Source organism: Sceloporus occidentalis, unplaced genomic scaffold (assembly GCF_023333645.1).
Source record: "Sceloporus occidentalis isolate IW3139 unplaced genomic scaffold, rSceOcc1.0.p SCAF_4, whole genome shotgun sequence".
Classification (NCBI taxonomy): domain Eukaryota; kingdom Metazoa; phylum Chordata; class Lepidosauria; order Squamata; family Phrynosomatidae; genus Sceloporus; species Sceloporus occidentalis.
Genome location: NW_028316984.1, coordinates 202,943,802 through 202,955,880, shown reverse-complemented (window position 1 = coordinate 202,955,880; position 12,079 = coordinate 202,943,802). Strand labels below are relative to the sequence as shown.

Sequence of the window (12,079 nt, the reverse complement as noted above, 5' to 3'; positions counted from 1 at the left end):
TAATGAAATAAAATATTAAAGAAGCAATAATAAAAATTAATAAAATAAAAATAAGTATTTTATATTTTTAAAGATTAATTTAAAAAAAACCCCAAAGCAGAGGTAATGGCCACTGACTCACCTTTCCTCCTCCTCCTCCTCCTTAGGCTCAAGCGCGGGCGCGCAGGGAAGCGGGGCAGGTGCGCATGCTGCTGCAACAACAATCTAGCATATAGCTTAGACCACTCACCTGGTAAACACTGGCTTTATGTTTATATCATGTTGGCCAGAAGTTGGTAGCATCAAGGAGGCTGCATGTAACTTTACACTCACAGACTAATGTGATGATTATGCATTTCTGATTTGCAACACAGAGCAACTGAATGCACAGACAAATGTGAAATGCACAGCTGAAATGCCTAATGCTCAATGTGCATCCATATGCATAATGGCACCACACCCTCAACTCTGCTTCTATTTTGCACAAAAATGTCTAATAGCCTGTACAGAGGACTTACACATGCCTAAGTCACTGAGAAGATGTCAGTAATTACACTCTGTTCTATTCTATTCATTGTAACATGTGTGTATGTATGAGAATGTTGACTCTTCTTGTCCAGCTCTCATGTTTTGAAACAACAACATTTCCTAAACAGTTGCTGAAATACTGTATAGGCCTGGCAGAGCATAATGCTCTCTTGGGTTCTCTTTGCTTCCCACCACCTGGATAACCCCTTGGCCATTCAGTACCCAGAGTAGCGAGTGGCCAGATAGTATCCAGCTGTGAGTAGCGAGTGGCCAGATAGTATCCAGCTGTGCTGCAGCTGGAGGCACAAAGACTGCCTCATCCTTCTGGACCTGCCAGAGGATTGCATGTCTGCTTATTTGTACCCAGCAAACACCGTCTGGCCATCTCCCCTGTCCACTAAATGGCTCTAAGGAGTGCCAGGTGGCACAGAGGCAGGTGGTGCAGGGAGACAGTCATGGTGAACAGAGGTGTCAGATACCTCTGTCCATACTGACCAAAAGAGATCATTGTTGTTGTTATCTACCCTCAAGTCGATCTTGACTCATGGCAACTTCCATCCTATGGATGAGACACCTCCAAGACTCCCTATCATCCACTTAGTTCTTAGTTCTTGCAGATGCATCCCTGTGAATTGATTATTTGCAGTGACTCCTTCCTACATCATCACTGTCACAACCACTACCACCTACATTTAGTTATAACACCATTTTCACCAAAGGGTGGAACATCTGGCATATATAATGAAAAATGAAACAATGAATTTAGACATGAATGCAGGACTAGTTGACTGTGAATGGAGATGTCCATCCCAATTAAACCATTAAACATGCTGACTGGATTATCTTTGGATGGGTAACTACAGACACTTTCAGCATATGCTTTTGGCTGCCAATTCAGCAAAATGATACATGGGTATAATTCTACTTATAAACACAAAAGTCTTTCAGTGGATTGGGTTTTAGATGTATTTTGGAAAAGTTGGAAACACCTTAAACAAATCATTAATGACCTTACTTCCCAACGTTCTTTGTGGGAAAAACTAATTTACAAGACTCAGACAGTAGTACAGTCCGAGTCTCCCTTATCTGAAATACGTGGGGCCAGGAGTGTTTGGATGTTGAATTCTTTTGCATTTTGGAATACTTGTATTCACATGAATGCACATAATGAGTTATCTTGGAGATGGGACCCAAGTCTAAGCATGAACTTTCATTTATGTTTCTTATACACCTTATACACATCGCATGGAGGTAATTTTATACACAATATTTTTTACCATTTTGTGCATGAAAATAGTTTGTGTACATTAGAAAGCAAAGGTGTCGCTCGCTCAGCCGCCCACAAAACAAGTTTTGATTTTGGAATATTTCAGAATTTGGAATTCCTGATAATGGAGTCTCAATCTGTTTTCAAAGAGATGGTTGTTTTACTCTATATCAACAGGTGCAAAGGGGTCTTTAATATTGACTGAAAGAAGTTGATAGCATAAGCTTTTGTTGAAGTCTTTGCAGATGATGAAGCAGACCCACTTCCTTCTCACACAACAGTTATAGCACTATTATCCCACTATAACTGCCATGGTTCCCTCCTTGTGGAATCCAGGGATTTATAGTTTGGTGAGAGCCAAGACCTCTCTGGTTGAGAATTCTAAATGCCTCGACTGAAACTGTGAATCCCGGGACCCTGAAGGATGTTCCCATAGTGATTAAAGTGCAACATGGTGCCTTAACAGTGTAGCATGATAAAGTTCTTAGGGTGTTGCCAGACTGCAGAATTAAAGCAGTTTTGTATCATTAACTACCATGACTCTATCCTACATGCTGGGATTTCTAGTTTGATACCAAAGCTCTCTGGCAGACAAGGCTGAATACCTCACCAAACTACAAATCCCAGTATTCTATAGGGTGGATTCATGGCAGTTAAAGTAGTGTCAAACTACTTTAATTCTGCGGTGTGGATACATCCCTGCCTGCAAAAGCTTATGTACCAGTGTCTTCTCTCATTTAGTCTCAAAGATGCTACAAGATCCCTTTGCAGGAACTGGTCAGTTTTGCAACTGGGCCTTGTGTGTTTCCATGTAGGCTTCACCCAACATCACTCAAATGGGCAACTCATACAGTAGGGCTTTCTCTGTCTTCCTGAAGACCTGGAAAATCAGGGGGGATGAGGAGTTCCACCATTGGCTTCCAAATTGCTGGCAGATGGAGACCAATGGAGAGAATGATAGAATCCTAGAGCTGGAAGAGACACCAAGGGCTATCCAGTCCAACCCTTCTGCCGTGCAGGAGGACAACGTCAAAGCACAAAGCCCAACTGATGACCATTCAGCCTCTGCTTAAAAACCTCCAAGGAAGAATATTCCATCACACTCAGAAGCAACGCATTCCACTGTTGAACAGCTCTAACCACCACAGCATCATTCCTAATGTTCAGGTGGAATCTCTTTTCCTATAGTTTTAACCCACTGCTCCATGTCCAAGTCTCTACAGCAGCAGAAAACAAGCTTGCTCTATCCTCAACATAACATCCCTTCAAATATTTAAACAGGGCTATCATGTCTCCCCTTAACGGTCTCTTCTCCAGGCTGAATGTACCCAGCTCCCTATGTTGCTCCTCATAAGTCTTCGTGGTTTCCAAACCTACCAACATTTTGGTGGCCCTCCTTCGGACACATGGCTTTTGGAATTGTGGTGCCCAGAACTGGACACAGGGTTATTCCAGATGGGTCCTGACCAAAGCAGAACAGAGTGGTACTAATACTTCCCTCCATCTAGACACTACACTCCTATTGATGCAGTTTAGGATTATTTCCCAAAACACTGTACAGCAATTCAAGAAGGTCCAACTGATCCACAGGAAACAAAAAGAGAACCGCCAGGGAGTGCCTGAATTGTTCAACAAACACAAACACCACTTACCATGCCTTACCTGGAAATAAGCTTTATTGAACATAGTTGTAAAATTATTTCTTTCAGTTGAATGACTGAATTATTAGCACAAACTTTTTTTCTACAGATTTGTTTTAAAAAATCAAGCCTTGTCACTTTACTGGATCTCTTTGTGCTTTTTTGTTAAAATATCAATGTTTTCAAATGTTATTATTTTTTCATTTCCTTTTAATATCCGAATTATTTGCATATCAGTCCCCCCCCCCATTCTTTCAACCTGGGGTATCGAAAGAACATATAATAATAATAATAATAACAACAACTCTTGCTTAGACAAAACTCTCTCTCTCTTTTTAATGAAGTTAAAAGCTCAGAATTGAAGGGCAAAGTTCTTCAAATTTTCATTGACCAACTCGGAGAAGGGGAAATTTTACACTGTATTGGAACATTGGCGGAGTATAAGGTGTGGGATGGAGCCAGGTAGCTGAAAATAATTTTTTACAAGTTTTATTTATTTATTTGTAAAAGTGGTTTTGTTTTGTCATTTTTTTTAAATTTTTGCTAAAATAATAAAATAATATTTCACAATTTTTCACAGAGTCTGATGAAAGGGCAGAGGCCTTCTCTCCTCCGTGTCGGGGATATGAAACCAGGTCAGCCAGCCTGCAATTTTCACTGTAAAGAGTTCGTATCCGTTCTGTCCTGTCTTTTCCCGTACGCACCGTAATCTCCCCCCACTCGTTCTCTGTCTCAGTTTGCTAGAAAGTTAGGACCAGTCTCGTTTCGCACAGAGGTTAGAGTAAGAAAAAAACAAAATCTCGCATGTGTCCATGTGTGTGAGTTCCACCATCTCCTTCTTGGATAAGTATTTCCCCATGAGCCCTTTCAGCTCTGACTTTTGCAGCCCCCCAAACAAGGGACTGCTCCCTTTCCCTACACAAAAGTCACGTCCATGGCTGTTTTTGAAGGACCATCCAAGAAGGGCGCAACTTTCAAGTCAACCCATCTCCAGAAAGAACCTCTGGATATCCCTTTGCTTGGGCTCCCCACGTTTCTTCTCCAGCCAGTTTTGCTCTGTAGTTTGCTTTAGAAAACAAGGACAATGACAAATCCCCCCAAACAGTTTGATGCAAGCTCCTCTCCGCTGGAACTTTTGTATGTATGTGTCTCTGTGTGTATATGCATGTGTGTGGTTTTCTTTTTCCCCCACCCCATATTTTTTTTCTCAGGCTTGTTATCATTGAAGGCACTTGGTTTCCATGGCATTTTTAGAAAAAAAGATGGTAGTTTGGTTTTCGTCACTTGGTTCGGAATGGATGGTTTCGGTCAAGGGTGGCGGTGTCAGCGAAGTGGGGTACGGGTCGGACGAAAGGCGGACGGATCAAGGGAGGGTGTCGTTCTAGTAGGGGAATGGAGGAGGGTGTTTCGATGTGTTCAAGTGGCCGCAAGCAAACTCCGGACAAGTCCACATCATCGTTGTTGTCGTCTTCGTACGCCCTGGAGTTACGTAAATGCATGCAAAAGTGGAGACCGCGTACCGTTGCTTTTCGCATTGCCATGAGGAACTGAAACAGAATGTCTTCAACAGCTCAGGAGCCTCGGGGCGCCATATCCTTTGGAAGGCGGCCACAAGAGGCAGGAAAAGGGACTGTGACTCGTTGTCAGACTCGATGTAAAAACAATAGTCATAATAATAATCCCTTGGGGAAAACGGAAAGGAATAAAAACAAACACCCAGCTCCTCCGGTACCCTGTTTTTCAGTGAGGTGTGGGGATTCCCCTCCCCTCTCTTTCCCCTCCTTTTCTCTCTCTTTCTCCATCTTTTCTTTCAAGAGATCGCTCTCTTTCGGCAAGCCATTAGGGTTCCATGGCAACAAGCAAACTATTCATTTGAAACAAAACAAGCCATGACTTTGTGCTTTGACAAGGAATTTCTGTAGCTCTTTTGACAAGAGTTCTTCCAACGGAGACTGTGTGTGTGTGTGTGTGTTGTGTGTGTGTGTTGTGTGTCTCTTTTAATTCTCTTTTCATCACTAATTAACCAGAAAAAAGCACCTGAAGGTCTCTCTCCTTCGCTCCCGCCGTTGGGCCATGGCACGATGAGGCACCCGCAATCCCCTCGGTTTGTTTGTGTCGGGTGTGGGTTTATCTTTTATAAAATAAACCCCCAATTCTTCCTTTTCATATATATATATATATGTGTGTGTATGTATATATATTTGATTCTTCTTTTTCTTCTTCTTCTCCTTCATTAGCTTCTTTATTAAGAAAAAAAACATATTTGAGTCAGTCCGTGGAGGAATCTTTGGTAGTTTTTTGTTTGTTTCTTTTAAAAATGTTCTCTTTTCTTCATGCCAGTGCGTGGTACATCTGTGTTGTAGCCTCTGCCAGAATAAGGTCACCTCTGATGACTTAAGACAGACACAAGGAGGAAAACGGGGAAAATCCGTATATGGGGCAGTGTCCTGCCTGCACCTGAAGGTATATCTGAAAGGGAAGGAGAGCAAGAGTTAGCAGCCTTTTGCGTTGGTCAGACCCTTTGCAATTCAGTGTAAGCTTCAGACTAGAAAATCAATCAATCAATCAATCAATCAATCAATCAATCAATCAATCAATGTCTTCAACAGTTCAGGAGTCTTGTGCCCACTTTTCCTCTGGAAAGTGGCCCCAAGAGTTAGAAAAAAGGGCTGTTATAAATTAAATATTAATTAATAATTTATAGCCAGATATAAGACCCAAGCCAGCTCAGTATCCATGGAGTCTTCATCCATGGATTCAACCATCCAAGGCTACACACACACACACACACACATACACACTGAATATAATAATAATAATAATAATAATAATAATAATAATATATTTATGTTTCCCTGCCTCTCCCAATGGATCGAAGTGGGGTTACAGACTACTTTAAATTATACAAACATCCAATACAATTCATACACATATAAACCATTAAAACCATTAATTCATTAAAAACGTCAACAATTAAACAATTAATAAATTCAACAGACATAAGGCGGCAGAAAATTCTTGGTCATGTCATATCAGGGGCGTATGCTCGATGGAAAAGTTCCTTTTTAACTGCCTTTCTGAATGACTCCAGGGAAGTTATCAAGCAAATCTCCTCATGGAGGCTATTCCACAATCCTGGAGCCGCTGTAGTAAAGGCCCTTTGCAAGGTTGACACATATTTAGTAGACGTTTCCATTAAATTATTTCCTGATGTTCTGAGGGTGCAGGGTGGATTATATAGGGAGATGCGGTCCCACAAGTAACCTGGGCCCAAGCCATATAGGGCTTTAAAGGTAATAACCAACACCTTGTACTGTGCCTGTAAGCGAATGGGAAGCCAGTGAAGATCTTTTAAGATAGGTATTATATGGTCAAACCTACATGAACCGGTGACCAATCTGGCTGTCATATTTTGCACTAACTGAAGCTTCCGACCTTGGTACAAGGGTAGCCCCATGAAGAGCGCATTACAGAAATCTAACTGAGAGATTACCAGAGCATGTACCACAGTTTCAAGGTCCCCATATGTATGTACGTACGTACGTATGTATGTATGTATGTATACTGGAAGAAAACTTTGATTTTGCCATTTTATCTAAGCAACACCATTTTCCTACAGCATTGTATTTAATGGAACTTGATACCCAGGGGACCAAACCCCAATGGATACCAAAGGCCCACTGTATACTTTAAAATACTGTACACTTTATGTAGCCCTTTGAAAATTTATAGTAAGGGCCATCTTTCTGGATCCTCTTATATTCAATCCTGCTCCCGCAACTATGTAAACAGGCTCTATCTCTAAGCATTTATTATCATTCTGTACTGCAAATGATAAAGTGGGTTTATGTCCACAAAAGCTCATGCAAAAATAAAAACCAAAGAGTCTTAAAAGTGCTGTTGCATTTTCCCCTTTCCCACTGTCTTCTTCCTTTTTATACGTAACTAAGGCCCAGTAGAGACAGGCGGGAAGCACCGTCATGGGACCAAAACTAGGGCTTGGGAAAGCGTAGCAACTGTACACTCCTGAGCCATAGTATGTTTGGGCGGCGCCATTACTGAGTGGCACCAACCCCAGGGGGGGCATGTCCATGATGTATGGGCGTCTGAGTGCCCAAACGTCTGTGCCAGGAGGGGGGTCATAGGGCTGCGTCACAGTCCTTACGACATCCTAAGGAAGAAGCTTAGGACGTAGGCAGCTTCTTCTTGTCTGAGTACTGTTGCGGTTTGGTTGCTCAGCAATGATGCGCAACAAAGAGGGACGGCGTTTCAGCACCAGTGTGTACTGGGTCTAAGTAGCTGATACAGGATTTTGGCCAATGATAATTCCATCACTCTTGTGTTGCGTTGCTGAATAATTATGCCCAGAGGTATCCCACTTACGATTGTTCACGTAATCCGATTTTGTGCATTCTCCTTCTACAATGGATATGTCATCAATGGCAATGTCTCCTTCGATGCCACGGCCACGGATGCCTTCAAAAATAACCTGCAAAGGAACAAGACAGTATGAACCTAGAAAAGAAACTATCAGGGGGATAGTGTAGGAGAACATGACATGGAAAAATAATTGCTTATCACTGGTGCAAAAGTAATTGCTTATCAACGGCTGCTTTTTTCCTGGTAGCTGATGTTTCTGAATTCTAGCGAACTTTCACTCAAAATAGGGAGACAGTAAAATCTTCTGAGTTAGTTTTGTGGGTATTTCTGTTTTCCATGAGTCTGTATGCGCATCTTCAGGAAGTCTGTGTAGCAGTTCACTTATTCAGATTAATACCTACTGCAAAAATTAATATATACTGTATAACTATGACTCTGGGAGACCAGGGTTCAAATCTCCGCTTGGCCACAAAACCCTCTGGGTAACATTGAGGAAGTCACAATCTCTCAGCCCCAAAGGAAAGCAATGGCAAACCTCCTCTGAACAAATCTTGCCAAGAAAACCCCATAATAGGGTCGCCTTAGGGTCACCATAAGTCAGAAATGACTTGAAGACACACAAAAACAGCAAACACTGAATTATTTATTCCCAATGCTATATCATGTGGGTTGAGACACTGCAAAATGTTAGATTCACATAGTTATGTGACAATTGTGCATTCCTGGATAGCAACACTATGCAACTAAATGTGCAGAACAAATGTGAAATTGACAATGAAAACATACAATGAACAGAGTGTGTTCACATGTGCAATGCATAATGGCATCACATGCACAGTGACACTGCATGTTCAACTCTGTTGCTGCAAACTTTGGCTAAATGTGGACTTTACGTTATGTCCAAAAAAGTAGGCCTACATGTAGAGGGAACACATGCGTTCATCAGTTTCTGGATGACAGATGGGATTATTAGGCTGCAGATGAGTTTACTTCCAAGGCAAAGATGGATTCGGTTCCCAATGAACATGTTTGTTGGGTGGTTATTCCCTACAATGCCAGGCTATTGCTTAAGTTATCAATGCATCACCCTGAAAAGTGGATGTTGGGCAAAAGACCACAATATCCAGAGCTGGTTGTTGCCTTGCACTGAAAGTGCTAATTGGATTTCTATTGTGCTCATACTGAAAAAAACCAAGTAATTGCGTAACAGGAATGTGAAGAATATTCTTGTTCGTTCTTGGCAAGAAAAGGGTCATTCTCAAGATGCTGTGTTGGAAAAAATAATAAACCCTGCCAAAATGGCCTGGCAAAATGACCAGAGTGAGGTGGCAGGATTTATAAAAATGCTCATTTTTTGGAAAGAGACACCAATCCCTTCCTAAGAAGCTTGGTTGCTAAAACGGTATAATTTTAAATTGACTGTTGATACATGAGAAAACTTTGGATCCTTTTAAGAAAGAATGGAAGGTGTTGATTGAATATATGAAAAATAAGTGTTCTGTTATAGTTTTAGGCTTTTAGAAGAGTGATGTACAAGTAGAGGATTTGTTTTAATGAAGTTTTATATTTTTATTGAGTCCTTCAGTTGTAGTACGGTGACATGAGATTGTGACACCTTTGCTTTCTGATGGTTCAGTGTTCACAAATGCACAAAATTATTAGAACTGTTGCTTATAAAATTACCTTTAGGCTCTATTCATAAGATGTATATGAAACATACATGAGTTTCATGATTAGACTTGGTGCCCATCTCCAAGAGATCTCATTATGTAGAGAGCCAGAGCAGCATAGCGGCTTGACTATTGGACTATGATCAGGGTTCGAATCCCTGCTCGGCCATGAACCCCCAAGGTACGTTTGGGCACGTCCCATGCTCTCAGCCTCAGGGGAAGGCAATGGTAAACCCCCTGAACACATCTTGACAAGAAAATCCCATGAGAGGTTCACCCTAGGGTTGGAAATGACTTGAAGGCACACAACAACAACAGCAAAGTCAAATATTCCCAAATCTGACAAAACCCACAACCCAAAACACTTCTGCTCTCAAGCATTTTGGATAAGGGAGACTCAGCCTGCATACTGGAGAAAGCGTAATGTCCATCATCGCACCTTGGGGTTTCCTGGTGTAGATTTATGAATATGCAGTTAGGACTTATACACTGATCTGAACTGCAGTGCTGTGAAACACTGAACATTTTTAAAGGAAAAAAGTCTTGAAACCCCAGAAAATCATCAAAAGTCCCCAGACTTTGGGGCTCCCTCCTTGGAGAGGCCCTGGGGGCTCCATCCTTGCTCTCCTTCCAAGGCAGTCAAAACATTTTCATGTCATCAGGCCTTTACAAACTAATTAGGGTTGGGCTTTTAAGGCAGTTCAAATCTGTTTTAAGGTGGATAGCCTTTTAATGGATTTCAATATTTTTAATGTCTAGTTTCTTAACTTCATACATTGTTTCATTGTTTTTAAATTTTATATTTATACTTTTATTAATGTTTTCGCATTGTTTTTAATTTGTATTCTTTTAAAATCAGTTGTTAGCCACTCCAGGAGTTCCATTACCGGGAGAAAGGAAGGGCCATACAAGTGGATTGAACAAATAAGCAGATAAATACCACCCCCCCCCCCCCCCCAATGCTTGTACTCTCACTCAGAGGGAAGAAAATGTCTGGAATGGTTTGTTCCTGCATGTGAGGAAGAAACAAGGAAAGATTTATACCTCCATGATGCATGCTACGCAAATGATCAATATTCCCGTATGCACAATTACTGATGGAAATATTCAATTTTGCTATTTTTTTTTATTTTGGGTGGAGATGCTTTGAGAGAGAGAGAGAGAGAGAGAGAAACCAAAAAGTGTTTAGTTCCAGTTACTCAGTGTTAAATCAGGGCAGAGACCTGGCAGTTGAGCTTGGAAAGACAGAAGAAAAGAATGAGCACCCCTCTAGATGCTGCTGGATTCTAACTGTTAAAATGGAGTTCCCCCATTATCTAGGCAGCACAAATAGACTTTTTCCCAAGTAGAATAACTGAATCCTACAGTTGGAAGATACCTGAAGAGCCACCCAGTCCAACCCAATTCTGCCATGCAGGGACACACAATCAAAGCACCCCTGACAGATGGCCATCCAACCACTGTTTAAACACCTCCAAAGAAGAGGACTCCACCAACAGTTTTGGCTATTGTTTGGAATCACAGAATCCTAGTACTGGATGAGACACCAAGAATCATCCATCCAACCTCTTTTTGCCATGCAAGAAAATACTATCCAAGCCCTTCCTGTGACAGATGGGCATCCATCCTCTGTTTTAAAACCTCCAGAGGAGACTGCATCACTCTCTGAGGAAGTGTGTTCCACTGTCGAACAGCCATTACTGTCAGGAAGTTCCTCTAATGTTGAGATGGAATCTCTTCTCCTGGAGCTTGCATCCATTGTTCTGGGTCCTGTTCTCTGGAGCAGCAGAAAACAAGCTTGCTCTATCCTCAGTGTGACATCCCTTCAAATACTTACACAGGGCTATCATATCACCTTTTAACCTTCTCTTCTCCAGCCTAAACATATCCAGCTCCTTAAGTCCCTCCTCAAAGGGCCTGGTAGTTTCCAGACCTTTCACCATTTTGGTCGCCACGTAGCATGCTGGTCTGCTATCCCAGTTCACTCCACCATTTGGTTATCTCTGTATGTTGGTTGTTTGGATGAGTTTGGATGGGTGTGCTCTTTATATTATTTCTTCCAATTAAAGTTCACACATTTTCACATACCTGGCAGTCTCTATCAATTATTACTGGTATAACTGGTGCTGGATCCTGCATATTATGTTACCTGCATTCAGTTTCCCTGTACCCTCATGTGTCCTCATCTACAAAAGTAGGGCCAAATTCCCAATTTGAGAGTAAACTGTTGGCCCTTCTTATCCACGGATTTTTTTATTCATGGATCCAAGCATCCAGGGTTTAAAAGTATTCTTTTTAAATTATAAATTCCAAATAGCAAACCTTGATTTTGGAATTTTTTATAAGGGATACCATTTCACTATGTCATTGTATTAAAAGGGACTTGAGCATTCATGGATTTTGGCATCCATGGGGAGTCCTGGAACCAAATCCCAGAGGATACTAAGGGCCCACTGTCTTCACGTGAGAAGGCCAGTTCTGCCTTGAATCTAGGCCAATCCCTCCTTAAATTGAATTTTAAAAAATATTACATTTTGCTCACTCTGGAATGATGAGGGCGGCTGTTTACATGTGTATCCCACTGTGCCACCTGCCACCACTGTCATGGGTGAGAG

The 12,079-nt window shown here is 41.6% G+C and overlaps 1 protein-coding gene across 2 annotated transcripts in view; it reads right to left on the bottom strand.

The window, feature by feature from the left end:
• Nucleotides 1-3,442: 3,442 nt before the first annotated feature.
• MDGA2 (MAM domain containing glycosylphosphatidylinositol anchor 2) overlaps nucleotides 3,443-12,079 on the bottom strand; it is a 515,550-nt gene continuing 506,913 nt past the window's right edge. For both annotated transcript variants that reach the window (XM_089522969.1, XM_089522970.1), the window contains exons 16-17: nucleotides 7,798-7,903; nucleotides 3,443-5,883 (exon numbers count right to left, since the gene is read on the bottom strand). In XM_089522969.1, the coding sequence (XP_089379095.1) occupies nucleotides 5,795-5,883; nucleotides 7,798-7,903 (195 nt within the window). In that variant the 3' untranslated portion in view covers nucleotides 3,443-5,794. The remainder of the gene's footprint in view (nucleotides 5,884-7,797; nucleotides 7,904-12,079) is intronic.